Below are 26,702 nucleotides of genomic sequence, written 5' to 3'. Positions count from 1 at the left end.
CATTAGGCCCCAAGCAAACTACACGTGCAACATAGCAGATAAATCCTAGGGAGGGGCTTAGGAGAGTCAAATGATGAATATCATAGGATACGCATCAGGTTTTGATTTCAAGTCAGTAACTCTACTCACTTGGTCACATTGCTACATATGTCATATAGATACATTTAAAGAATCTACAGTAGAGCCATTTAAAATAACATAAGAGATCAATATAAAGCCTTGAAAACTCAAAAGTCCAGCCTCCTTTTAATATTAGGTTCACTAATTATTTGACTATTGCTTAATCAGAATAATTTCCCAGGTCAGTCTGGATCCTTTCCTTTGTTTGTTTAAATGAATTGTCGTGTAAGTTTTAACACTGGAGGACACCAAAAGATCAGATGCTCTTAAAATTCCTCATTTTCAAATTAAAAAACAAAACAAAACAAAACAAAACAAAAACCAAAAAAGGTGAGTTAAATAATCTGCTCAAAATCTAGCCTCTGAATAGGATAAAATTCCTGATAAGCCAAGAGAGCCAGGTATATAAAAAGTGACATGTTGTCTTCTAGTTAAAACCACCCTTCAATTAACTTATGAATCTACTACAGAAGGATTTCTATATGGAATTCCTACATTCCTACATCAAAGAAGATAGGCCAGTGACATATTTTGATAGACAGCATCACAACGAAGAATCAAGGTTCAACCTTCCTCTCTAAAATCCCTGGCTAGTAACTCCACAAATTAAGGTAATTAAAGAAACCTTAAAACTAAACTTCAAGGTATAAAAACGTTATTTTCAAGATTAATAATGGCATCGCTACATAATTAGCTTTACATGCTGAAGTTAGGAGATATTCTCTTAAAGGAAATGTTACTATAAATTATATTTAAAGAATTATCCATAGTTTGTAATATACCAGTGAGCACATTAATTGTCCTGCAAGTGAGAAAGAAACATATTTTCTTAACCATGGTACCTTGTAAGTTAGTTTTGTACATTTAAGTTGTGTTTTGCAAAATCTAGGACGCTGTAAGTTTTCTTACCACAAGTTTCTACTCCAAGAAAATCACAAGTCTGTGAGGTACCCTACCCCAAATCTTACCTCTACAATAAAAATATTAAATGACAAGGAAAGCTGAACAGTATACACACAACTCTATATAGTGGTTTAAGATTTGCCAAGCAGTTTATATATTACATTGTTAGATTATCATAACAATTCTGAGAGATACTATTATCTCCATTTTTAAAATAAGAAAACTGATACAAGAATGATTTGCTTAGAATCACATACCTATTAAGCACCTGACACAGGAAAATATACAAAACAGAAATGGAGGAAAAACAAAAGGAGAGATACTAGAAAAATTGTTCCTATTTAATCTAAGGGTACTCAGATTATCAACAACTCAATATATCAAGACCGAGTTGCTTTGGCAAACCTTAATACAAGCTTCTCCAAGTTTACGTAGGCTGATTTTCAGGACAAAAATACATAACACATCTTTGGGTCAGCATACATAATCCTTTTAAAATGTTAGAATCATTTTGAGAACGATGGATTACTTATAAAACATGTTGAGGCAATGGAAGAGGAATTTTCGATGAAGCTTTGGTTGTTTAAAAACAAAACAGTGACCAAGTGATTTTTTTTAAATTAAGTCAAAATTCAGCATTAATGTCTTGAATCTTGTAGCATCTTTTTATTGTTGCTGCTTCTTCAAAGTTTGATCATAGCCACTGGTTTGTCTAATTACAAAGATCTAATTCCAGTGCCACCTCAGCATCCTATCCAAACTATCCAATTTCTTTGTAGTGGATTCTATTCAATACTGATCTTCAAAGGTTCACCATAGTTCTGCTAATTGTTTTTATTTCTCTCTTCACTGTCATAGTTTTCTTGGCCTCTTTATAAATACTACCTTTAGGCAGTTTTCCAGAAAGCAGTTCTCTACGTCACCAAAATCAATTCATACATGAATATTTTAGGTTTTGTCTTTTGAAGTGATGTCTAAAGTCTTCTGGATTTTTCAAATTCTTTCCATTCCACTTCAGAAATCAGCATAAGATTTCCAAAGCCCCTCCCAGCATAATTAATATTTCCCTGCATTATGAATTACAACTGATAAAGCATCTGAGTACTTTATATTTGAAAGTTTTGTCTCAAATTTGCAAATTTAAATCCATGATTTATAATTTTCAGATGCAAATTCCAGGAACTTTCCATAAAATTTGTAATACCAAATCAAATTCTCAAAGCTGTAGCTCCAATTCCCTGTAGCTTGTAAATAATCTTGACTTCAGGAATAAGTTCCCAAAGCTCTTCTGGCAAATGGTAGGTTCTTCTGTCTTGTCTTAAAACTGGGCATAGAAATACCTTCTTGTGAATAATCAATTTCACACAAGGTCTACACATCTGCCTTCTCTGAATCTTTTTTGCCTCTAAATGTTTCATGCTACATCAAACTGATTCAGGTGCTTCACAATGCCACAGTTTCTTTTAAATTCAAGGCATGTTGCCAATGGCTCTCATAGTATCCATCAGTTTTTTCATTTGCAAACAAATAAAGCTATAAATGGGTCAGTTTGCTATCAGTGCTACCCTGCATTTTATTACAGGTATAAACCAAAGTAAAATCCCATTATAACATAGAATATATGGGTAGGTCCATATACTCGATGATAATGATCTACACCTATATGGTACCCGAATGCCAACAAACACCGATTCTATTTCTGTGCGCCAATTGTGAGGAAACAGAAAAACAAAACCAACCAAACAAAAAAGCCAAAGTATAATTCTCAATAGTTTCTACTCTTTCAGAGAAACAAACGTACAGATACATATAAAATAGAAACAAGTTATTTTTGTGGAGGTGGGGGGAGAAGGGGAAGAGAGAAAAGGATACTTTACAGTTAAGTGGGGAATCTGGAAAAGTCCCCTATAAAATGTGGTAAGAGAAAAGTCCTGAAAGAAATAAAAAAGAAAGCCATGGAGGTGAGGAAAAAGTACATTCTAAACATATATGATAGCTGGTATGAAGGCACAGATGAGTTCACCAATTTGACCAGACAAAACAAAATGGATACATATTTGGTTAATATACATTTAAGATAGAAAAGGACCTACAATGCAAAAATATTTATAGCAGCCCTTTTCATAGTAGCAAAATATTGGAAATTGAGGAGACACCCTTTGATTAGGGAATGGTTGAACAAGCTGTGGTATATAGATGTGGCATTGTAGTATTCCATTACATTACAGATGAATTTCAGAAAGACTTGACAAACTGAAATGAGCAAAACTAGGAAAATATTGTATATTCCACCAGCAACATTATGTGATCATCAGCTATGACAAACTTAGCTCTTCTCAGCAACCCAAATTGCTTCATATATTTCCAATCCAAGACATGTATCCACATCCAGATAAAGAACTGATGGATTCTGAATGCACATGGAAGCCTTTTTTTTTCACTTACTCTACTCTTTTTCATGTTTTTTTTCTTTTGATTTGTTTCTTTTACAACTGTGATTAATGTGGAAACAGATTTTATGATAATACATAATAACATATCAAATCGTCTGTCTTTCTAGAAATAGAGAAGAGGAGGAAGGAAAATTTGGAACTCCAAATCTTATAAAAATGAATGTTTAAAATTGTGCTGATATGTAATTGGAGTTTAATTTAAAGGATCCCTTTAAGGGTTTGGATGCATAAGAATGATTCTATGCCATTACCTGAACTTCTTTTGTCCAAGTTCCTATTTGGCCATCATTATCATGTCCAAGCTTCACAACAGCCCTGTTGTGAATGCATTCTTTGGTGGGTGACACTCTACTAGAAAGCATCTGACTTTGCAGATGGATAAGAAGCTAACTTTCTTCTGGTTGTACTAATAATGATTCTTTTAATATGATCACTTCTCAACATGTAGACTACTGGAGTATGACATGAAGCATATAACTAACAAAAATTTCGCTAAAGTTTTCATTTCCCTACGGAATTCACTGTACTAAGGGGCAAGCTAAGGCAAATAACATTCAAATTCTTTTACAAACAAATTAAAAAAAAAAAAAAAAAAAAAAAAAAAACAACCTCAAAATAGTGCAAAGAATAGACTTTCTCCATAATCAATTTCCTTAAATGATGGATTGAGTTATTTCATAAATCAAATAAATGTAATTACATACTGACTTTATTATAAGGCTTTTAATTTGATTCTCATTTATAAAAGTAAAAATCAACTGTTCCAAGTCATTTCAGAGGGCAGAAACATAGTATATATTAAGCTGTGGCTCACAAGCTTCAGTACTTGTGTAGAGAGAGAGATCTATGGATTTGGGATCAAAGGACCTTTGGTCAAATCCTAGCCTACGTTGCTACTTTTATGCTTATCGGAAAAATTCACTTATTCTCTTTTTACTTGCAAGTCAGTAGTTCTCAAAGTATGGTTCTGCAGGTCCCCAGATCTTTCCTAGAGATCCAAGAGAGTAAAACCATTTTCATAATAATATGAAATTATTTACTATTAAAATATTCTTTCCCAACACATGAAACTAGATTTCCTTTATATATTTCAATCAAAATATCACTAATAGAGGGCAGTTAGGTGGCACAGTAATTTGAGCACCAGCTCTGAAGTCATAAGGACCTAAGTTCAAATCTGGCCTCAGCCACTTAACACTTCCTAGCTGTGTGATCCTGGGCAAGTCACTTAACCCTAATTGCCTCAGCAAATAAAATTTTATATATATGCATGCAATAGGTTGAATGCAGAAGCAGGTAAAAACCCAGATGTTTTCTTTTAAGCCAGAAATTTACAAAAATATGTACAATAATGCCATTCTTAATAGTATTTTCTTCCCACTTTGGAAAAGTTATTTTTCAACTTCATAAGAAAAGTTAATTATATTAATATGTAAATGATCTTGGATATTACTTTTTAAATGAATTAGTATATAACCAACTACTGTTCTTTGGAATTCTCAATAATTTTTAAGAGTGTGAAAATTCTGTGATCAAAAACGTTTGAGGATTTCTGAGCTAGGTGATCATAACAATGCTTTTCAGCTCTAAACCAATACTGTTTGGCTGAGTTCCAAAAATTGTAACCATAATTTGGAATAAGAAGTATTGATTAAATTTACAATAATGAATTGGGGCTCCTACAGTTGGATGATCAATATGCAAAACGACTAACAAAATATACATTTTACGTATAGATCAATTTGTTTTTTTAAGAAGTATAATCCATTAAAGTAAGTTGCATGCTGTCAGTTGTGATCAGTCTATGATATGTTCAAAAGAACTCGATGGACACCAGCCCTGAATTCAGGAGGACCCGAGTTCAAATCTGATCAAAGACACTTAACACTTTTCCTAGCTGTGTGATCATGGGCAAGTCACTTAACCCCAGCCTCGGGGGGAGAAAAAAAAAAAAAAAAAAAAAAAAAACTCGATGGAAAAGTTGTTACTTAGGGAAACTGATATGTCAAAACAAAATGTTTTTACAATTAAAAAATTTTTAACGCTAACATTCACAAGGAACCAAAAAATCCCTATCAATATACCAGGAAGCTGGAATTGTTACAGAAAGGACAAAAATTCGGAATTAATTGTAAATTAAAACAAATAACCACATGTAACACTCATTTAAAAGGCAAACCAGGCAAAGAGATGCAGAAATAAAACAGCAAACAAAGGACACATGTGGTTTTCCTGGCTTTATAACTTATCCTGACTTTATATTTAGTACACAAGGCTAATTTCTGATATTTTAGATATTGCTACAGAAATAACAGAGATATGATCTAAGAAAAGAAAATGTGGTACCTATGATTCCTAGCATAGAATTATTATCCAAAAAAATTAAAAAAAAAAAAAAAAAAAAAAAAAAAAAAAAAAAAAAAAGGTGTTCAAGCACCTAAAATTGTATGGATGTTGGGTTCTATGGAGGAGAGAAAAAAAGGAGGGAATAAGATTTTTATTTGCTTGCTTTTACACTGTACCAATAATTCTTCCTTTTCTCTGAGATTGTTTTAAATTCTTATCTTTGAGGCTTATGAGGAACAAATATTTAAGTCAACTCTGGAATCTACATTGTAAAGTACAAGTTAACTCTGCTTTATGTACATATCCAAGACATCTTTCTGTGATAGATTGAAAACTATCTAGCATAGTGCTGCTCTCTAGCCTTTTCCAGGTATATAAGAGATGTTGCGTAATGTATACAGCAGTGGATTTGAAATTAAAGAACATTTATTAAATCTCTCCTAAGGAGAGATTTATATACACCTTGTTCCATTCTTCCAACAACACTTTACAAAATAAACATTCAGGGTAAAATTTGCCTGAAAAGCAAATCATGTTTTACATACATTAAGTGGAAGGATTATTTAATAACTAGTGAATCTTTTTATAATGAGAAGTTATCCCTTAATGTATTTACACCATAAGTTTATATTCTCACATACGAATTTTTGGCAACAATTTATATTCAACTGATTATAATCAATTTTATGAATTTGTTTTATGAAGATAATAGTGCATATTTATTATTATATGAATCACTGACTACTTTCACTGACTGAATTCTGTTCTATAAAGCATTTCCATATGACTTTTTCAGCTAGTGAATTCTATTGATTACCTGAAGCAATAACATAGCTAAAATTAACGCTTAAGAATTCTAGTCTTTACTTCAGCCAGCATATTGCCTGTGTCAATGCATAGTCTATGTGCATTTATACTTTCCATAACTCCTGCAAGAAAAATTAGTCAAGACACATAATCTTTACATATTCAATAAAAGCACACACATACCTAAATATACTACAGTTTATTCATATTTTAATGGGAAATTGCACAAATGTTCTGGAATTTAATATGATTTTTATTGGATCTCGGGACCAAAATTTTTCCATGGCTCAAAAATTAACAGTAAAATTTGGTGCAAAAATAAACAGCAATTACTATTTACTGCTATATATTCTTTTCAGGAATACATTGAATTAGTAATAAAACATGTATGTATAAAATATTTAGGGAAGGAATCCCACTTGACTAAAACTTCTTTTAAAGTCACTTCAAATATTATTTTTCTGATTCCACTTCACAGCTTCCTCCCTCCAAACAAACAAAGTGAACAAATAACAGAATTAATCATTTGGTTAAAAGAACTATTTGAAGTCATATATGACAAGTTCCTACAGTAACAGCAAGAATTTCCAATATAATTAAATAACATCCATTACAAGTTATCCAACTTTTATTTGCGACTTCTAACACTAAAAAATTCACTACTTAAGAAGGCAGCTAAATCCATTTGGAGGATAGCACTGTCAGAATGTTTTCCTTATATTAAAATTTAGAAATTGGGTTTTTTTTAAATTTTTTCAGTTATTTTTTTAAATAAAATTTAAAATATTATTCATAGATGGGAAATTTTAATGTTAACTTGACAAAAATTCTTTGGTGGTTTTGTTATTTGGTAGATTTGTTTTTTTTATTTCCTTCATTTTAAATGTTGTATTCATTTAAATCTAATAAAAGATTACTAATTGTAAACTCTTTCTAAATCCTGAAAACTAAAATTCAACTTCCTTTTGTCATCTTAAAAAAAAAAAAAAAAAAAAAAAAAAAAAAAAAAGACACCTAGTGAATTAAAACATGTCTACAAAATAACTCTTGACTTTTAAGACTAGCATACTGATGTATATAGAATGTTAAACTAGAAAAAGGGACACCTAGGTTTGAATCCCAGCTCTACTAAATTATGAACAGTATAACTATAATCATATCATGTAAACTCAATGTATTTCAGTCTCCTTATCTGTAAAATGAAGAAGTTGAACTAGGCAACCTCTAAGGTTTCTTCAAGCTTAAAAATCTTATGATTCAAACACCAAAACAAGTGTTTTAAATGTTATGTTTGCTTTTTTAGAACATTGAAACAAAGGTTTACTTTGATAAAATTTTATTAAAGTAGTTAAATGATTCTTCAAATATTATTTTATTCCCGATAATACTGGTACTAAGTTATTAACCAACTTCCTAAAAATTCAGATTTATCAAACAAATGGATCAGAGAACTATGATATGCATCTTCCAAAAGGATTCTATGCTGAAACAAATTCACCATACCACCTTGAAATAATAAATTTCTCTAAAATAGGAATAAGAACTTTTAATGCATTATTGTGCCCTGTAGGCAATAGGGTGAAGCCAATCTAATCCTTCTCAAAATCATGTTTTTAATTGTATAACAAACATACTTAGGATTACAAAGGAAACCAATAATATTAAAAGTGTCATCAAAAATATTTTTAAGCAAGTTTAATATTTAAAGTAACACTGTCTACAAAAGCTTGAATTTAGGCATCAATTTTATACTTAAGTCAGTGCCATATATAGAATAAGATGCTCAAGTACTTCATCTGAACCCATTTCTGTTAATTTAAAAATGTAGTTATTAGACATAAATGAGGAACATTACTCTTCCTTCAATTACTATTCATTATTATTCCATATAATATATAAGAATGTACATTCAATATCTTGAGCTTTTTCATAAATCCATTTACATTGTTAACCAGGAAAATTGCTGTAAAAATTATCTCCAGGGGGATAAAACCTAACACATACCAGCACTGAAGAGGCGAATCATACACTCATGAAGCCAAGGATGACTGGAATCAATAGCAAATGCCCTCTTTACTGACTGTAGCATCAAAAGAAACTTTTCTATAAAAGAAAAAATTAGAAGATATTAAAAAATGTTCTACAGATATCCTCAACTCTGTTCTGTTTTGAAACAAAATAATGAAAGTTAATTACATTTTCATTACAGCATATTATTTGAATCAAATGATACCTCTCTCATCTACATGCAAGCTAAATTAAAAGGCTACCTGGGACATAAAATGGTATTTCAGTAAGTATGGAAATGAATTCACTATCAGGATTCAGCAATCTCTGAATTACTCTGAATATAGAGTTATAGTTCATTACAGAAGTTTTGGTAAAGAAATAGTAAAGCTCTTTGTAATGCTGGGGAAAATAATCAGGAAAAGCTTATGTGCTTGAAACTTAGTTGCCATGTAATAACGTGATCTTCCTTCTAATCCTTCTGACTATGTAAGTCATAAACAGGTTCAAAACTGAGCTGGCTTTTCAAAGATTTATCAGGACCAGACTCTGTTTCTGATATTCTAATAGAGCGTTCCAGCATCAAGATTTTCAAAGTATCTTTTTCTTCTACAAATCAGAGAGGCCACATTATAGAGATGAGGAAACCATCTACAAAAGGAATAATCTTTCTGTTTTTTTATGTAAATGAGTATAATGTCTTTTGTTTTCAGTATTCTAACTTATAGGTTCTTCAACTTTACCACTATTATGCAAGTTGGTGGGTAAGTGAAAAACTGCTACTCAGTTTAGTAGGGCTAACAAAGTTTTGAAATGTTTTTTCCATAGCTCCCATTGGGCCCAAAGTTCTCAATAATATCTATGCAGAGGGAAGAGTTCTTCTACTCTACATTCAAAGATTGCATAATCCTAGTATTAAATGCCATTGACTCTTAAAATCTGAAGAACCTTTCATCCCAACATTAGACGTATAGGAATATTTAGGAAGCAGGGAACTGGTCTGAATGAGCTCAAGCGCCTATGATTTGCTTGTTCAAAATCTTGTTGTTAAAACAAAATTTATAGAAAATGACTGGAAGACAGAGCAATGTAAGATATAAAGAAGGGCTAAACAGTATAATATGGCCTACGAAAACCATTTCCCATAAAAGAATTCTAAAAGAATAGTAGCCTCAATCAATAGATTCCTTAATCCCTAATCAAAATTCTTCCCACTTTCACACTCTATAATCAGGCAAGATTAAAGTCTTCCTTCACACTTTATGAGAAATAAGCACTATTTCTATTCCCATTGCCACAAACCCTAGTTCATGCCATAACCTCAAATATGGAATACTCCATTATATTCTATGTACTCTAATACATATTCCCAGACAAAATTTTTATTGGCTACCTTTCTAACCTAATTAATCATTATTATTCTAAATAAATCACCCTATGCCACCAATCTAAATATTCATTTCCCAAAACATATTTGTGCTTCTTCATGCTAGTACCACTCTTAGGAATTCCCTGCCTTATGTTTCTGTTAATAGGAATACTCTTTAAACATCTAAATATAAATGCTATATTTCTCTAGGAAGAATAACCTGATTGTCTATTCTGATGATCTACATTTTCTCTGAAATCCTATAACACTTCATTTGGATTGCTCAAATGGGACTTTATTAAGTTCTCTTATCCTTAGTATCTACTCTCAGGCCTTATTCACAATAGGTATGATTAACTATGCTAGACTACATCATACCTGTCAAGAGATCTTATCATGAATGACTTATATACTATCATTCATCCCAGATTATACTTTTATCACTTACCTTTCCTAAAGTAAATCTCAAAGGCAAAAAGATGGGTCTCTATCTTGTTCTTTACTAAGTTCTTCAATGGTGTTAAAAATTTGATAGCTTCTTCCAATGGAGCTTCAACCTAAAAATGAATGAATAAATGCATAAGGAGGGACAGAGTCAAGGAGGGGGAGAGGAGAGAGAGACAGGGAGGGAGAGGGAGAAAGAGAGAAAAGGAGGGAGAGTATCATACCAATAATTTAGTAACTCAGATTCTGATCACTCTTAACTCTTGACTATATATTTGAACATTGTGCTCAACTTACTTATAATGCTTAATTTATTGAAATAGCTTTAGATAATATTCCTTTTAGACACATTTTGTTAGTTAGATATCTCTTACCAAAAGTCTGTCCATTCGCCTAAAATTCCTTTTTGTCTAACAGGATAACAAATTATAATATTCAAGGATATTCAAGGATATCAAGGATTCAAGGATAAATTCTTAGGACTCTGTGATGGTCAATTCATAACCTGATGAAACTTCTTAGTATATGAATCAAAATGGTATGGGATTAAGAATTATGCAATCAAAAGCAAAAAGTTACAAAGAACAAGGGACATGGGCAGCTAGATGACGCAGTGGATAGAGCACTGGCCCACAGTCAGGAGTATCTGTGTTCCAATCTGGTCTCAGAAACTCAATACCTCCCAGCTATATGAACCTTGACAGGTCACTTAACCTCAACGGCCCCAGCAAAAATAAATAAATAAAAGGTGCATAAGAGGCATTAAAATTTCAAAAGAGTTGATAATAATGAGAACGAAAGTGGATTAACTAGAATGGGGGAAATCAGTCTTTAGTACACCTGAATAACACAAGATGAAGAATTTCTCCACTATCCATTATAATTACCCATATGTTCAGTCCCATAATCCCCTTCTAAGTATATATCACATTTGAATAGTCTATGGATACTCTTGAAGAGATGTGCAGGGGGCAGCTAGGTGGAGGAATTGGATAGAGCACCAGCCCTGAATTCAGGAGGACCCGAATTCAAATCTGGTCTCAGACACTTAACACTTCCTAGTTGTGTGACCCTGAGCAAGTCACTTAAACCCAGTCTCAAAAAAAAAAAAAAAAAAAAAAGAGAGAGATGTGCCAATTTGTGCTAAAAAAATTTTTTTTAATTCCTCTTAAGTCAAAAAGTAAAGGACTATAGGTATGGAACACTACCAAAAAATGCTAATCTTTCATGATTGTTGGTTAGTTCTGCTGAACTTTCCCCTATTCTTCTTAGTTATAAGTAATGGATTTCTGGGAGGCAAAGGGAAGAATATTGGGAAATGAAGGCAATTTAAAAGCAAAAGAAATCCAATTATTTCAAAATTAATTTCCAGGTTCCTCTCATAATATGATTACTATGGTAAACTTTAAGAGATCATATTTATATTAATAAATTGATTCTTTGAATATTTGGGGAAATGTAGAGGTTTGGTGGAGAAGAGAAGGGGGAACAAAAGGAAAGAGGGAATAAAAGGAAAGGAGAGGAAAAAGGGGTATAGAAAAGAAAACGGGAGACAGAAGAGAGAAAAGGGAAAGGAAGAAAAAGGGAAAGATAGGGAGAATACGGTATAGGAGAATATCTGAGAGCTAAGACTCAGTACACAGACTTAAGCTTAGAAAGCCTTAAGTTGCCAGATCAAAGACTGGTTTAGAATAGCTTTTTAAAAAACATCAGCAATAAGACCTAGTGTTCATGAATCTATTCGGGGAAACATAAGGCAACAATCCTTGAGTTTAAAAAAGATCATGAAGGGTGTTTATTAATAGATTAAAAAGTTACCAATGAACAAACAGCCAACTTCAGTTTAACAAGTTTATACACTGAAGTAGGGAACTTAAGACTAATTTAGACTAGTCTATGTTCAGATCACTAGATATTATTCGAGTTTTAAATTTGAAATGTAGAAAGATAAAAAGAAATGGGGATGCAGAAGCAGAATAAAAAGGAAAAGTAGTTTCTAGATTTCAAAATTTATAATCATGTTGGCTAAAGAAGAATTGATCTTCCATCCAATTATGCCTAAGACTCATAACAAGTACCTTGGCCAGTTTCTCAGGGATAAGTTCTTCTTTTGGACCTCCAATTTCCTCATCATCATCATCCTTCTTCTTCTTCTGATTTCTCTGTTGCTTCTCTTTCTCCGCATTCTTTTTCTCTTCTTCAAGTTGAGCTTTCTTTTGGGCTCTTCTTTGTTTATTGCGTAATTTCTTTAGCTCTTTGTCTGACATGTTTGCTATAAGTATAAAATTTTTAAATGATTACAACTCTTTTTTGAAATTTTGACATCCTAATATTATTTCAGTTAGCACCACCATTCTCTCAAAAAGTATTTCATGGAAAAAGAGGACACAAACACACACATATACATCACATTTTAAGTGAAGATAATTTTTTTTTAAATTGTGAATTTCATTAATGTATCCCTCTCACACATGAGTTGGCAATCATGAACAAACCTCTCATTCAAAATTACAAGCAATAAATTACTTGTTTGTAATATTAACATTAAAATTTGGTGAAGTATCTCAAAATTTTAAAATGCTTCACTATAAACATTCAAAAACAAAGGGGAACAATGAAAGAGAGCATCCAATCTGCCTTTACTTTCATGTTTTCTTTCTTCCCAATTAAACATTAAATAACAATGAAAAATAACCTCAAAACAAGTAAAAAGTAATAGACAAAAAGATAATTTTGTGGAGAGATGTACATTTTCAATTTATTTCAATTATTGTCAATTCAATTTAGTTTCTCTCAATGGCTAAAGATAATTAAAATTCTCTTAAGACTATATGATTTATAATGTACACATCTAAGAAAAATAAATCAAGAATCAAAGTAATTCATAGGCAACAAATGCTAACAATCTTCTATTCAATGACTGAAGATAATTAAAATTCTTTTAACAAGACTATATAGTGATTTATAATGTACACATCTAAGTAAAATAAATCAAGAATCAAGGCAATTCATTCCTTGCTGGCAATCTTCCCACATGAAAACTGCAGCTTTAATTGGATAATTATTTTAGTTTTCTGCTTTTCATATACGGAAAAAGACACCAACTTCAGATCATTAAAATCAGTTAATTGCACCTGTTTATTTTGGAGATGAAAAAAATGAGGCTTAGAGGTGAGGTGATTTGTCTAAATTAAGAAAGCTATCGAGAGTGCAGGAGTTGTAGCATGGGTCTACTCAGGAGTCCCAAGCCATGTTCTCTCAACTATGCTGATACTTTTGTTAATTTTTAGTTCTTGATTCAATAGGATGCTGATTCAATTAAAAAAGAATTGGGTAATTAATGGCATGCCATTTATAAAAGACAATTTTAAATTGGCAGTGTAAATTGTCTCAAATTATATTTTTTTCACCTTATACTGGCTTACTCATTTATCACAAAAGTAACTTTACTCAGAACCTACATACACATTGATAAAGTAAGCCAGCCATTTACCAAGAAGTTTCACGATACCAACTAAAGCAACTTTATGTCATGATACTTAAAATAATGACTTTAAAAGTGTTCTTTAGTCAAGAGAAATCCTCAGTTCCAAAGAAAAAATAACTCCATACTCTGCTATGTTAAGAGATTTTCCTGTGCTCACATAAGTGTTCAAAAATAGACTTGTTGCCAAAGTTCAGAAGGAGCTATCTCATTTCCCTAAAGATATAAACTCCTTGGCATAGAGTGAAAGATTTGGGTTTGATGATACTGAAAATAATAAGCAAAATTAACACCTAAATCCTAAAATCTGAGAAATTAGAATAAATAAATTTAAAACATAAAAAAATTCAGCACCCCACAATAAGTAAAAGCAATTTAAATTTCAAGATAATGTGTTTTCAGTGCTCTCTACAAGATCATGACTATCCACTAATTTAATGGTTTTAAAACTTTCCCAAGGATTCTTCCTAAAACAGTAAATATGAAATTATTTAGATATTAAAAATGTTTATGGGATTGATATTCATTTTGAAAATAAGCCTAACATCTGTTTTGTTTCAAAATTTACCTCTCTTCTATCTCAAGGTATTTCTATGATTCACAGATCTCCAGACCTTCCAAAATTCCATCATTGGTGTTTTTCATTATAATATTTCAAACTTTAAAGTGTTTCATGGCCAAATTACTTTAGAAAACACTAATCTAAACCTTCACAAAATGAATTCTATGATTTGCATTCAATAAAGGATGACAAAGTTAGAGGTTGTCTGAGTGTGTGCATATGCTGTACATGAAAGATAACAGGAAAAAAAAAATTGGCAATGGCTACTTTAAACGAGTTGTGGACAGAGAACAAGACTGGGAACCATGATGACCAAAGACAAATCCTGTCTCAGATCTTTGCAGACTTTCAGCAGCTCTCTCAAACTCCTAAGTATGAGAGAGGAAGAGAAGGTGCTGAACTGTATTAGCAGGAGCCCCTAGAACCTCTTTATGCTGTATCTAGTTCACATTTTTTTTTCTTAGATAATCTCAGAACAGAATACAACATCATTAAGGGTAAATCTCATTTAATGGATAGAAGAGCCAATGGCCCAGGAGGGAAAGGACTTGTCCAGACCCTTGGCCAGACAAGGTCAATGTTGGGTTCAGAGTCCAGGTCTCCTGTTAATTAGCTTAATATTCTTCTGATTATTTCAGGTTGCCCTCTCAGCAATTTCAAAATTGACACAGATCAACTTTGCAAAACTATGCTTATTTCTACAACCTCTGTTTAAAACTAGCCACAAAATTACAAGTGCAGTCATTTCTCAATGACCCAAGCCCCATTTTACTGATGCCAGTGACACAGCTTCCCACTGAAAAAATGCACCAGCACAAAAGACCAATCTTAAAAGAGCAGAAGCCTTCACAAATTGTTCAAAAGCTCTTCTCAAGGATCCAGATAAAGGGACTGAATGACACCTGGGCTTTAGGGTTGATCATTATGGGGATAAAGGTTACTAGCAAGATATAGCATGGAAAAGTAGAGACAGAACTAGGTGATTCTCTCCACAAGTGAGAAAAAAACATTTGCAATGGAAAAGACCAGGCTGGGAAGAAAGAAACTCAGGACAATTTAATCCCAGCACAAACACTAACTTGTTATAAAGAACCACTTCATTTTTAGGGCATGCAAAAAAAAAAAAAAAAAAAAAAAAAAAAAAGGGTGTGAGACTACATGGTGTCTAACATCTCCTGGAGTACTAATGTGATCATCTTTTCTACATATAAAAAATATGAAATTCAAAAATACTTATTTACTAGTCATTATTAAAGTAAGAACTGCTTCCATGAATAAGTTAGAAATAGAAATGTAACTGAACTGTGAAACATTCATTCACTTTTCAATATAATACACAAAAATACAACATTTTCACTAATGGCATCCCAAAGACAAAATGTGAAACATACAAGAATGCATCTATATTAGTATGCACACAAAAACAAGAGTAAACCAAAAGAAATGAGTAATCTTATACCTGTATCAGCCTCATGTTCTTTATTCTCATCTGTTAGTGGATTATCATGAAGTTTCAAATAGATCTCTATAGCAATCCTTGCTGCCTTGAAGTAAAATGGATGCTGTCGAAGTACATCTTCTAGTTTTAACAAGTCCACATAAGACCTAAGTGTAATCTTCCTCATACAGTACGTATGAAAGTCAAACTGGTCATCAGTGATTTCTACAAAATGCTAACATAATACAATGTTCTTTAGCAAGTATTAATGTAGGAAACAGCCGAAAATAAAACAAAAACGACCTATAAAATTCTGGAATTACTTTGATTTCTTGTCATGAAAGAATTGGCAAAATGAAACCCAAATCAAAAGTTCATAGTAACTCAAAATTTACAATCCCCAAATCGTAAAGTACAAAAACCACAATAACCAAAAAACAAACCCTAAAATGTATTACATACCAGGAGTAAAATACAAAGGAAAAAACTCAATTCATTCTGAATGAACTACAGTATAGACACTTATCTGGGAAAATGAAATAGTAGTACAACTAAGAAACTGTAGAAATTAGTATTAGAGTTCTATGAATACTGCCAGAAATACTTCAATAGAATTGTTGAGAAAAATGGTAAGGGAAACACTGATGGAAAAGTAAACTGGTTTATTGAGCATTATTAACATTAGTAATCAATCACCAAGACCCCAAGACCTCTCAAAGGAGATAATTTGGGCAAGATTCATTTTGAGTTTATTTACCAATTAAGTACCCTCTCCTATTTCTATACTATCTGATAAGGATGCAAAGAAAGGAAGTTATCCCTCTTCCAAAGAAATGAACATTCTATTTGGGGGGAGAGGGGAGAAAGGGGGAGAGACGGGAAAGAAGGAGGGAGGAGAGAGAGAAGAAAGGGTGCCTACATCTCGATATATAGACAAATGCAAGGTAAACACAAAGTAATTTGAAAAATGGAGGGGGAAGGGTCAGAATTTGAGGGAGGAGAGAGGGGTCAGAAAAGGTCTTGGGTAAGGAGTTGCAATAGAGCTAAATTCCGAAGGGGGGGGGGGGGGCAAGAAGAAGAGGGAAAGGAAAACATTACAAGGGACTTTCTTGGGAAAGAGATGGGAGGTGCAGAAGGTAGGGAGGGACACAGATTACAAAGGCAAAAAGCAAGAGATGAAATGCAATAATGTGGTATGCAGAGAGCCAATTTGGCAAAGATGCTGATCACAAGAAAGAAAAATAAAGTTTGGAAAAATTGTCCAGAGCCAGATTGTGAAATGATATAAATGTTCAATGGAGGAATCTGTATAGGGAGAAATAAAATTTCCTGAACAAAAGAATGATATATATAGTTAGACTCATGCCTTAGAAATTATCCATTTGGCAGCTGTGTCAAGTATAGATTCAAAGAAAATTAAAATACATCTATGAAATCTTTTTTTTTTTTTTAATTCTACAAGAATTAGAAAAAAATATTACAAAAGGGACTATTGGGGGGGAAAAACAGTGTATGTCAAAACAAAATTTTGATGAAAAAATTTCAAGACAAATCTTTTACTTACTCTCTCAATTTCATGACATTTCTTAAGTGCTTCACCAAATTTATTCATTGCCTTATATGCCTGTGCACATTCTGTCTGGAACCACATACACTGCATTTCATTCAAATTTTCCACTGCAGATGTTCCTTCCTATTGGAATAGCACAAAATACATTAATAAACACTAATATTTATATTGCTTCACTGAATTCTGATCAATTTTGCAAGAATCAAGTTTTGTTAAAGAAGGTAACTATCCCCATATATTCAGGACATATGCAAAACATAAGCAAAATTCTATTTCTAACCTATACAAAAATAACTGTAGTTCTAGTAAATGTTAAAAGAGCTCAAAGATTACCTACACATATGTCATAGATGTAGAAGGACTTCTAATAACTGATCTCTCAGGCTCTTGCCAATGTTAGGACTTTAAACAAAGACTTAAGAATATAAAGAATCACAGATGTGTTTGGGAATGTAAGAGCCTACAAATAAGAAGTAATGCTTTTAGGTTTCTCATGTTGACTTATCTGACTTGTTTTTTGTTTTTTTTAAAGAAGATAGAGAATGGTTGGTTCTAATAATTACACAGTACATTTGAAGTCAAAGAAAAAAAATTAAAAATACAAAAGCTAATTCAGTGAAACAATTCAAAATTATAATTCTGGGATAGTGAATGTCCTAAATCAAGGATGGCAAAAAAGAATAAAAGAAAAACAAAACCCTTCCAAATACCCTTAACTCATTGAATTGGAAAGTTTACAATAACTTCAAAATTAACCATTTTAAGTAGTTTAAGTTATCACTCAGCTGCTTAATGTAGCAATAAAACTAATCAGAAAAGGTCTGAAAAGAGACCACTTTTATGATATGTATGCTTGTACATATATATGTATGTATAGAGACATATACAGATTCTTTTAGAAATACTTTTACATTAAAAGTAAAAATAATTTTTTTTGTTTATAAAAAAAATTAATGTTGCTGAATACAGACAAATTCTTCCTGTTGGGATATTATTTTTCAGTGGAAAGAAAATGATTATGAAAGAAATCAAAGTATGTGATAACTGATATATACAAACCCTTGTAAACTTAGAGCACATTTCTTCAGCCTCTTTAATAAGGTTGGCTTTCAGCATGTACTTGGCACATTTGGAGTTGATAAACCTGTCTGCTGTATCCAGGGCCTGAGCTTCATCCATCCACCTAGCAGCTTCCTTAATATTGCCAGCATGCTTATAAGGAAAAAGTAAATTAAACATAAGAATGACAACTTTTTAAAGGACATAACATTATTTAGCCAATGAAAATTTAACTGACAAAAGAAAGCACAAAGCAGTGTAAGCAAATGTAAAGAAATGATTCTCCTTTGTTACTAGCAATCTCAACTGACTAGTGAAGCATGTATTTTAGGTTACTTCATCACTTTGAGAACTGACTATAATTATAAATATTTATAAGCTTATACTTATAATGCTTGTATAAGCATCATTATCCCAATTTTAAACAAAAGTTAAGGCTCAGAAAGGTAAAGCAATTTGTCCTTAATTTTAGAGCTAATTAGTGGAAAGTGGCTGAAGTCAAATGCAGGTCACTCAGCTCTTAAGTTAAATTCACTTTACATGTTCAAGAAGCATTCTTCTCTGAACAGAATGTCACCAAATATTACTTTAGGATAATCCAACATACAGTCACATACAGCAAGCACAAAGTAATAGTAGGGTAAATCCTAGATCTTTAAAATAGTTTTTTCTTACTCCTCTTGCCCAAACTCGGTAACTCATGTCTTAAGGTGTGGCAGTGCCCACAAACCCGAGGAATATCTTATGAACAAAGCTTAAGTGTTGATATTAAATATGTGCTGGATAGCAAAGTTTTTACCTACAATTAAAGACACTTGTGAACTTAAAATATTTTATTATCTTTGTATTGGTAATCAAACCATTTACTTTTCATAGAAAGACTAGCATTTTTTTTAGGCTGCTATTTTGTGTCAGTCCAAGATATAATATGTAAATTAGGGAAAGAAAAAAAAAAAAAAAAAAAAAGCAAAACCGGACACAGAGACCAGAAAAATTAGCAACTTAGAATTTCTACATAAGATTTTCACAGTGCATTGTCATTTAATTTCAACTATTATGAAGTATGGCAACATGAAATTCATAGTCACACAAATACTTGGCCTAAAAACAACTTTGTCAAGGAACAGGAATAAGCAAATTTATTTAAGCACATAATTTCTTCTGATCCTTATAACAAGCCTGCACAGGAGGTAAGTATTATTATTGTGGAAACTGGGACAGAGGACATTAAATGGTTTGCCCAGGATTACTTAGACATTACTCTATGTGATGACCATCTGGGTTTTTGACTCCAGGTCCATTTATCTACTATAACATCTAGCCATCTTAAGAAAATACAACAATCATTTAAAACTGGACATATCAGATTAAATTCAACATTCCAAAAAATAGCTATTCCTCATCTGAAATTCTATTTCAGTTGACTTCACGGCCATTCCCACAGACACCCTGGTCATTAATTTCAATGTCTTTCTCAACTCTCATTCCAACATCTAATCAGTTGTCAAATTTTGTCATTTCTGTCTCCCTTATAAGTGTCTCCCTTTTTCAGACCTCATTTTATACATGAAGAAACTGAGCCACAAGGAGGTAACATATTTCATATATAATCACATGGCTATTACATTGTAGAAGTAAAATTTAAACTAAGACTTTCAGACTCTAAAATTCATGCTCTTTCAATTTCAAGTTGAAAGATTCAACTGTTGTTTTCTGTTGATCCTTGATCAACCAATCAATGAACGGATACTGTCTAATTATTAGTATTCAAGTATTATTAGTACCAGAAAATGGAGGATATTTAAATGCTAAAAACAAACAAACAAACCATACAACAATGTTCCCCAGTCACCAAATGTGATATTCTAATGCCATTACTAGGCTTCTGGTCTTTCTGTCAAGATGGCTTCCTAAATGGGAGACAAATCATCTGGCAATTATCTGGCAATTCAATTAGAAATAATTAATTCTTTCCACCCCAGAAACACAGTCAGCTCCAATTCTCCTGTATGGCCAGAGATAGCCAGGGACACATGCATTTACAAGGCTTTATATTTAAAAGAAGAGCAGAAAAGTCTCTTGAGAAGTCTTACTGAGTAGAGAGGAAGCCAGTGACCCACACAAATGCTGATTTGTGAGAAACTAGAGAGCATCTTAGGAAGTGAAGATCAGAGCAAGACCTAGAGAAAAGGTCTTTTAAGGAAGTCTGATGACCCAAAAGAGCAACAGGAGACTGAGGCTAGTCCTGAAAAAAGGTCCCAATTTAGGAACTGAATTATGTGTAAAAAGAAAAACTACAATCCAAAGGCAAAAATAATTGCAAATCTAACACCATTAAAACTCCAAAGAAGAAAAAAAGGAAAAAATATTTTCCCATGGGACTAAAAGAATATCTATTTAAAAAAAAAAAAAAAAAAAAAAAAAAAAAAATTTAAAGATCTTAAATAAAAAGAAATTTGGTATTTTAGAAGAAAATGTAGTAAACCTTACTCAAGAAATGAAATCTTTGAAAACTAGAATGGCCCAAAAATGAGAACAATGACACTATGATAAAGAAAATATAAAACAAAATTGACAGCTAAAAAAAATAGAAGAAAATGTAAACTTTCTCATATGAAAAACTGACCTGAAAAACAAGTCACAAGTAATTTTAAAATCTCTGGACTGATTCTAAACCATGATTTTACATTTTTTTTTTTTTTAAAAAGGCCTAGACATTGTATTCAAGAAATAATGAATGAAAACTGCCAAATTTAGCAGAATCAGAAAGCAAAGATAGAAAGAAAACTCAAAAAGAAAAGTCCCCAAAATATCAGTTAAAATTTAAAGCTCTGAAAAAAGTTCTGCAAAACAGAAAGTTTTCAAGTACCAAGAAATCACAATATCATACAAGACCTGATAGCTTTCTACTACAATCCAGTAGCAATTTTGTAATACTACATTCTAAAAGGTAAAAAAAATACAGGTTTACAACAAAGAACTTATCTTTTAAATTGAATATAATCCTAGAGGATAGAAAAATGGACTTTGTACAATAGAGGACTTCTAAGCATTGCTGAAGAAAACACTAGAGCCAAATTGGAATTTTGAAATACTAACACCAGAGGCCAGAGAACCCTTATTTGAGCAAATAGAAGAAACTACAAAAAGGGATAAAGAGACTAAGTATACCTTGATAATCTTAAGGTCTTCAAAAAATACTGTGGCTAAATTAAAACAATTAAAAAAAAAAATCCTAAAGATAAATTGTTTACAGTCTAAGGGTTTAAAGAGATAAGAGGATAGAGAGGCAGCTAGGTGAAACAGTGGACAGAGCATCACCCCTGAAGTCAGGAGAACCTAAGTTCAAATCTGGCCTCAACACTTCCTAGCTGTGACACGGTGGCAAGTAATTTAACCCCAATTGCCTCAGAAAAAAAAAAAAAGACAGAAATAAGAGGATAAAATGAGAAATACACTAGTATAGAATGAACAAAAGAGGAGGAACTATTTCTCACAATTGGGATATGGAAGAAAAATATACAAACATGGGACAAGAGGATATGGACATGAGATAAACCTTATTCTAATTTCCTGAGATAAAGACAGTGTTTAAAAGAAGGATAATACTGTGAAAGAAATAATCACAAGCAAAACAAATGTCCTCATTCTAAGTAGAGGATTAAAAAGAAAAAACTTGAAGAGGGGAAGAAAGGAGGAGGTAAAAGCAACTAGAATCTAAAGAAAAACTTTTGATTGCCTCTTAGACAATTGGAGCAATGACTGCATAAACTGCACAAAATGAAAGCAAAGAAATGGAATGGAGTATCATTGTGTCTTAAGAACCAAAAGAGACAATTTCCAGGAATAATGGCAAATATGAACTGAAAGACTGAAATGAGCATAACCAGGAAAACAATAACACGGCAGAAGAAAACCAGAACCCTGAACAAATCAATGACTGAGCATGTCTCCAGAGGACTTAGGAGGAAGCATACAGACTCTTGACAGAGAGAAAGATGAGACACAAAAGGCAGACACATCAAATTTTGGCCATGGCTCTCTGTGTATTCACTTTATTTGGCTATGCTTATTTCTGACAAGGATTTTGTGGGGAGGTTTTTCTGGGGTGGAACAGAGAGGCTTTCTCTCAATTAAGTGAGTGGAGAAAAGGGACTATCCTCAGGTGAACAAGTAGTATTAATAATGCCAAAAAATGGGGGAGAGGGATGAAACATTTTTTTAAATGCAGCAAAAAGAACAAAAGGAAGGAAGGAAGCATAGATAAGTCAGGCAAGTCTAAAATATAATGTACAGAATGTCTGTCTTTGACATGTGTGTACACACACACACACACACCAGTGTAAACTGGTGATTTATGATTTTATGTAGAATCTGCTTTTTTTAATCAAATAAAAAAATTTTTAAGTCTTAGAGCTTATATAACATTTGGAAAAGAATGATGGCAAAAATTAATTTTACCTTGTAAATTTTAGCTTTCACAAGAAAGAGTTCTATCAATGTAGGTGTACTTTCTATAGCAGCATTTATATATTCCAAAGCAATAGATGGCTGCCCAATTTTGTCATAATGCTGTGCCAAATAGTACTGGACCCAAAGTAATGTGGTAGGAGGCTCTTCCTTGCCATCATCTAAAGGGAAAAACAGAACATATCAACATTTCCTTACTTGCATTAAACTGTAGTTCAAACATGTACAACATGTTACACTTACATAAATACAAAATAATTAAAAGCAACTCATAGATCACATAGCTAATGTATTAGGCAGGACCTTAACTCAAATCTTCCTGACTGAGGCCAACAGTGCTTTCCTAGGAAGGATTACTTTGAGGATGAGCTAAGACAGTGAGAGGTTAACTCAGGGTCAGAGAGCTAGTGAACTAGAAATAGAAGCTAGGTCTTCCCAACTTTTAGTTTAGCACTCCATTTGTTAAACCATACCAAACTTCATTAAGAAAAAATTAATAAAAGAATAAATTACTCAATTTTTTTCTTTACTAAAGCTATATCTGCCATCTAAATGCATTACCAATGACAGCCATTCTATACTTAGTATTTAATAGTTTGTTAACTATTAAAATCTAATAAAAATAAAAATCTTAGCACTTACCAATGGGGTTAAATAACCGACAGCTTTTTAGAGAAGTTTCATAGCCTACTACTAACTCTTCTATGATTGCCACCTAGAGGACCAAACACACAAAAATTACAGCATAAAACCATATTTAAATAACAGTACAAAACTCTACTATATATGATTGCTTTTTCCTAGGTGGCATGTGTGGGGAGGTGGGGGGGTGGGTATGTGTGTATATACATATATATGTGTGTATGTGTGTGTATATGTCTGTGTATGTGTATATATTGTCCAAAATATGATCAAACCAAATGACCATTTTAAATAGGCAATTCTATGTCATATTTTATAAGCTCCTAACCACAGGTTAGGTGCTGAATACATAAAACCTTAATAATGTAACTGTCACCGGGTAAATAACATCAATAAGGTCAAGCTTGTAACCAATGATTTTCTTCTATAAAAGCATCCCTGCCCCCATGATATTACAGAAGACATTTAAGGAAAGTTATGGTGGTCACCTTGCTTGTGATTTCCAGGGTCAGCATATGATTATAAGCATAAAACAGCTACATTAAAATGTTCAGTCAAAGAAATCACAATCATGGCATAGTTATCTCCAACAAGTAACAATAGCATGTAACAATTAGCATGAGCTCCTGCATATGCAACAGTACTTACTACTCATTGGTTTCAAGGTGCCAATCAATAATGGTTCAGTGCTGATTCATAGTCATTGCTTGATAATACTTTCTAGACTATCTAAAATCTTCCTTCCTTCACCCAGGATGATGACAAAATCACTGAGTTAGGAGGAAAATAGGGGCTAGTCACTTATTTGGAGGGTGTCAAAAAAGACACAAAAGCTGAATCTCTTCATAAATACCAAATGAAATGTAATTGATTTCTGGAATGATCGTAGTTTTAAATTATAGAAACTTTATTAGAAGTCAAAATTTGCTATTAAAAACTCCATAGATAATAGCTGAAAAAAGGAAATTTCTGTTTATACTATTGTCAATAACTACATTGACAAAAGGAGAATACTAGTAAATTGCAATATAAAAGAGTGAAGATAAGAAATAATCATGGCATAAAAAAGTATTAATAATCTCTCTTGGCACATAAACACACCTACACCCATATGTAACAGAAAACAGTGCATATGAATCCAAAATGGATCAAATACCAAGAGAAAAAGAAGAAAAGAATAAAAAATTTGAGGAAACTAAGAAGGCAAATTTAATTTTTCTTCTTTTGAAGATGAATTCAAAGCTATCATTTTTAATCTTTCATTTTGAAATGATTATAAAATCATGAGATTATTGGAAAGGCAAACAATCTCAAGTAACAACAAAAAAACTCCCTTAATTAATGAAGCAACAATGAATCAAAGCTCAGTTTTCCCCTGAATCTCTTTTAGAGTTTTAAAGTTAAATGGAATCTTAGAGTTCATCTTCTGCAGTCACTGCCCAAAAAAATCATCTCATCTAAGAGATTCCTAACAGTCATCTATCTATCTAGTCTCTGCTTGAGAGGCATCTAATGACAGGGAACTCACTATCCAAAACAACCCCATTTCATTTTAAGTTATGATCTACCTCTTTCAAACTTTATTAGTATAAGTCATGCCCTCCTAGGCACAAGCAGGGCAATTCTAACTCCTATTACACTTGGTAGTTCTTCAAATACAAGAAAATACTATCGTGTTTCATTTTTTAAAAAATCTATGTAATGGTCTCTAGGTCCTGCACCATTTCAATCACCTTCCTTTGGTTGCATTTAGAATAGTAAATGTCCTTTCTAAAAGGCAATGAATACAAGACTGGATAAAAATTTCCAAATAATGAATGATCAACGAGTACAGAAGGACTATTACCTTGCCTTACTTGCCCCCAGGTTCTTTTCATATGAATGTTTTAATATCCATATCCCTAAACAGTTTAATTTTTCACTAATTTCTTGGTCTTAATAGCTTCACCCATTGTTAAAACATTCTTCAGATCTTGAGTCTAATTCCTTCATAGCGACAGGCAATCCTACCAGTTTGGGGTTGTTACCATAACTGTCATTAAGCATGACTTCTGTCCCTTCATCCAAAATAAATGGAAATGATAACTAGTACTGGGTCAAGAGCAAAGACTATGCAATCTTACAGAGATAGCCCTTCAAGTAAAAATTATTCATTGACTAACATTCTACAGATGTGATAAGTCAAACAAGTCCAAACCCACCTAATTATACTATCATTCAACCCACATCTCTCCATTTTATTGACAAATCTTGGCAGACTTCGTCAGGTGCATTGCTGACGTGAAGGTTTACTGATGGGACTGTATTCTCTTGACCTACCAGACAAGGTACAAGAAATATCACTGATTTTTATTTCAGCCACTTTACTAAGAACAGTGTTTGGGAAATTATTGAGAAAATTTCTTAAATAATTGGCTAACTACTCTATGGATGACAATCAAGATAGAAAATCAAATTATCTAGTTTTTTTAGACTATTAGAGGGAAGAAAACCCAACCTGGAAAAAATCTAGGGCAATTTCATAATAGAGTTGATAAGAATGTAGAAAATTAAAATTTAACTATATCAATGACTTAAAAGAAATGACACTCAAAAAAAAAAAAAAGCTGATTATCTATATTTTAATATATACAAAATTCTTTAACTTGTTTTTATCTTACCTTGTCTTTATCTTTGTATAATGATCTCAAAGTATTAAAAACTGGTGGACAACCTTTACTGAAATTCATCCTTAGGAACTTATCCAAACATTCCTTAAACTTCTCACCTTAAGAAGAAAAAAAATTACCATTAAATTTTTTCTACCAAGACATTATGTTAAATTCATAAACATTAACTTCAGATAACTTGTGCATAAGTAAAAAATTACAAATAGGAAAAGATTGCAAAATGAATAAATGACAGAAGGTGGTGGATATGCTGAGGACAAAACTACCTCATAAAAAAGTAACTTAGTATAAAATTAATAGAATTAACAGAAAGTGACTGCATTCAAAAAGCTGATTCTAAAATGACTTTTATCTGGAAC

The 26,702-nt window shown here is 32.2% G+C and overlaps 2 protein-coding genes across 6 annotated transcripts in view; one reads left to right on the top strand and one right to left on the bottom strand.

Annotated features, from left to right (window-relative positions):
• NAA15 (N-alpha-acetyltransferase 15, NatA auxiliary subunit) overlaps window positions 1-26,702 on the bottom strand; it is an 84,452-nt gene that overhangs the window by 4,389 nt on the left and 53,361 nt on the right. For all 4 annotated transcript variants that reach the window (XM_074272612.1, XM_074272613.1, XM_074272614.1 and 1 more), the window contains exons 9-17: window positions 26,335-26,441; window positions 23,675-23,747; window positions 23,024-23,193; window positions 18,563-18,715; window positions 17,498-17,626; window positions 15,955-16,168; window positions 12,528-12,721; window positions 10,454-10,562; window positions 8,634-8,732 (exon numbers count right to left, since the gene is read on the bottom strand). In XM_074272612.1, coding sequence (XP_074128713.1) covers window positions 8,634-8,732; window positions 10,454-10,562; window positions 12,528-12,721; window positions 15,955-16,168; window positions 17,498-17,626; window positions 18,563-18,715; window positions 23,024-23,193; window positions 23,675-23,747; window positions 26,335-26,441 — 1,248 coding nt within the window. The remainder of the gene's footprint in view (window positions 1-8,633; window positions 8,733-10,453; window positions 10,563-12,527; window positions 12,722-15,954; window positions 16,169-17,497; window positions 17,627-18,562; window positions 18,716-23,023; window positions 23,194-23,674; window positions 23,748-26,334; window positions 26,442-26,702) is intronic.
• Window positions 1-26,702, top strand: part of LOC141545529 (malate synthase-like) — a 102,268-nt gene that overhangs the window by 66,304 nt on the left and 9,262 nt on the right. Inside the window, exon 15 of one of the 2 annotated variants that reach the window (XM_074272617.1) lies at window positions 8,839-10,454. The exons of the other annotated variant lie outside the window; for it this stretch is intronic. Within the exon in view, the coding sequence (XP_074128718.1) occupies window positions 8,839-8,926 (88 nt within the window). The 3' untranslated portion in view covers window positions 8,927-10,454. Of the gene's footprint in view, window positions 1-8,838; window positions 10,455-26,702 lie in introns of those variants that run through there. 2 annotated transcript variants of the gene reach the window in all.

The sequence above is a fragment of the Sminthopsis crassicaudata genome, chromosome 6, assembly GCF_048593235.1.
Source record: "Sminthopsis crassicaudata isolate SCR6 chromosome 6, ASM4859323v1, whole genome shotgun sequence".
Taxonomy (NCBI): domain Eukaryota; kingdom Metazoa; phylum Chordata; class Mammalia; order Dasyuromorphia; family Dasyuridae; genus Sminthopsis; species Sminthopsis crassicaudata.
Note: the sequence above shows the minus strand (reverse complement) of the source record. Positions and strands in the feature narration are given on the sequence as shown.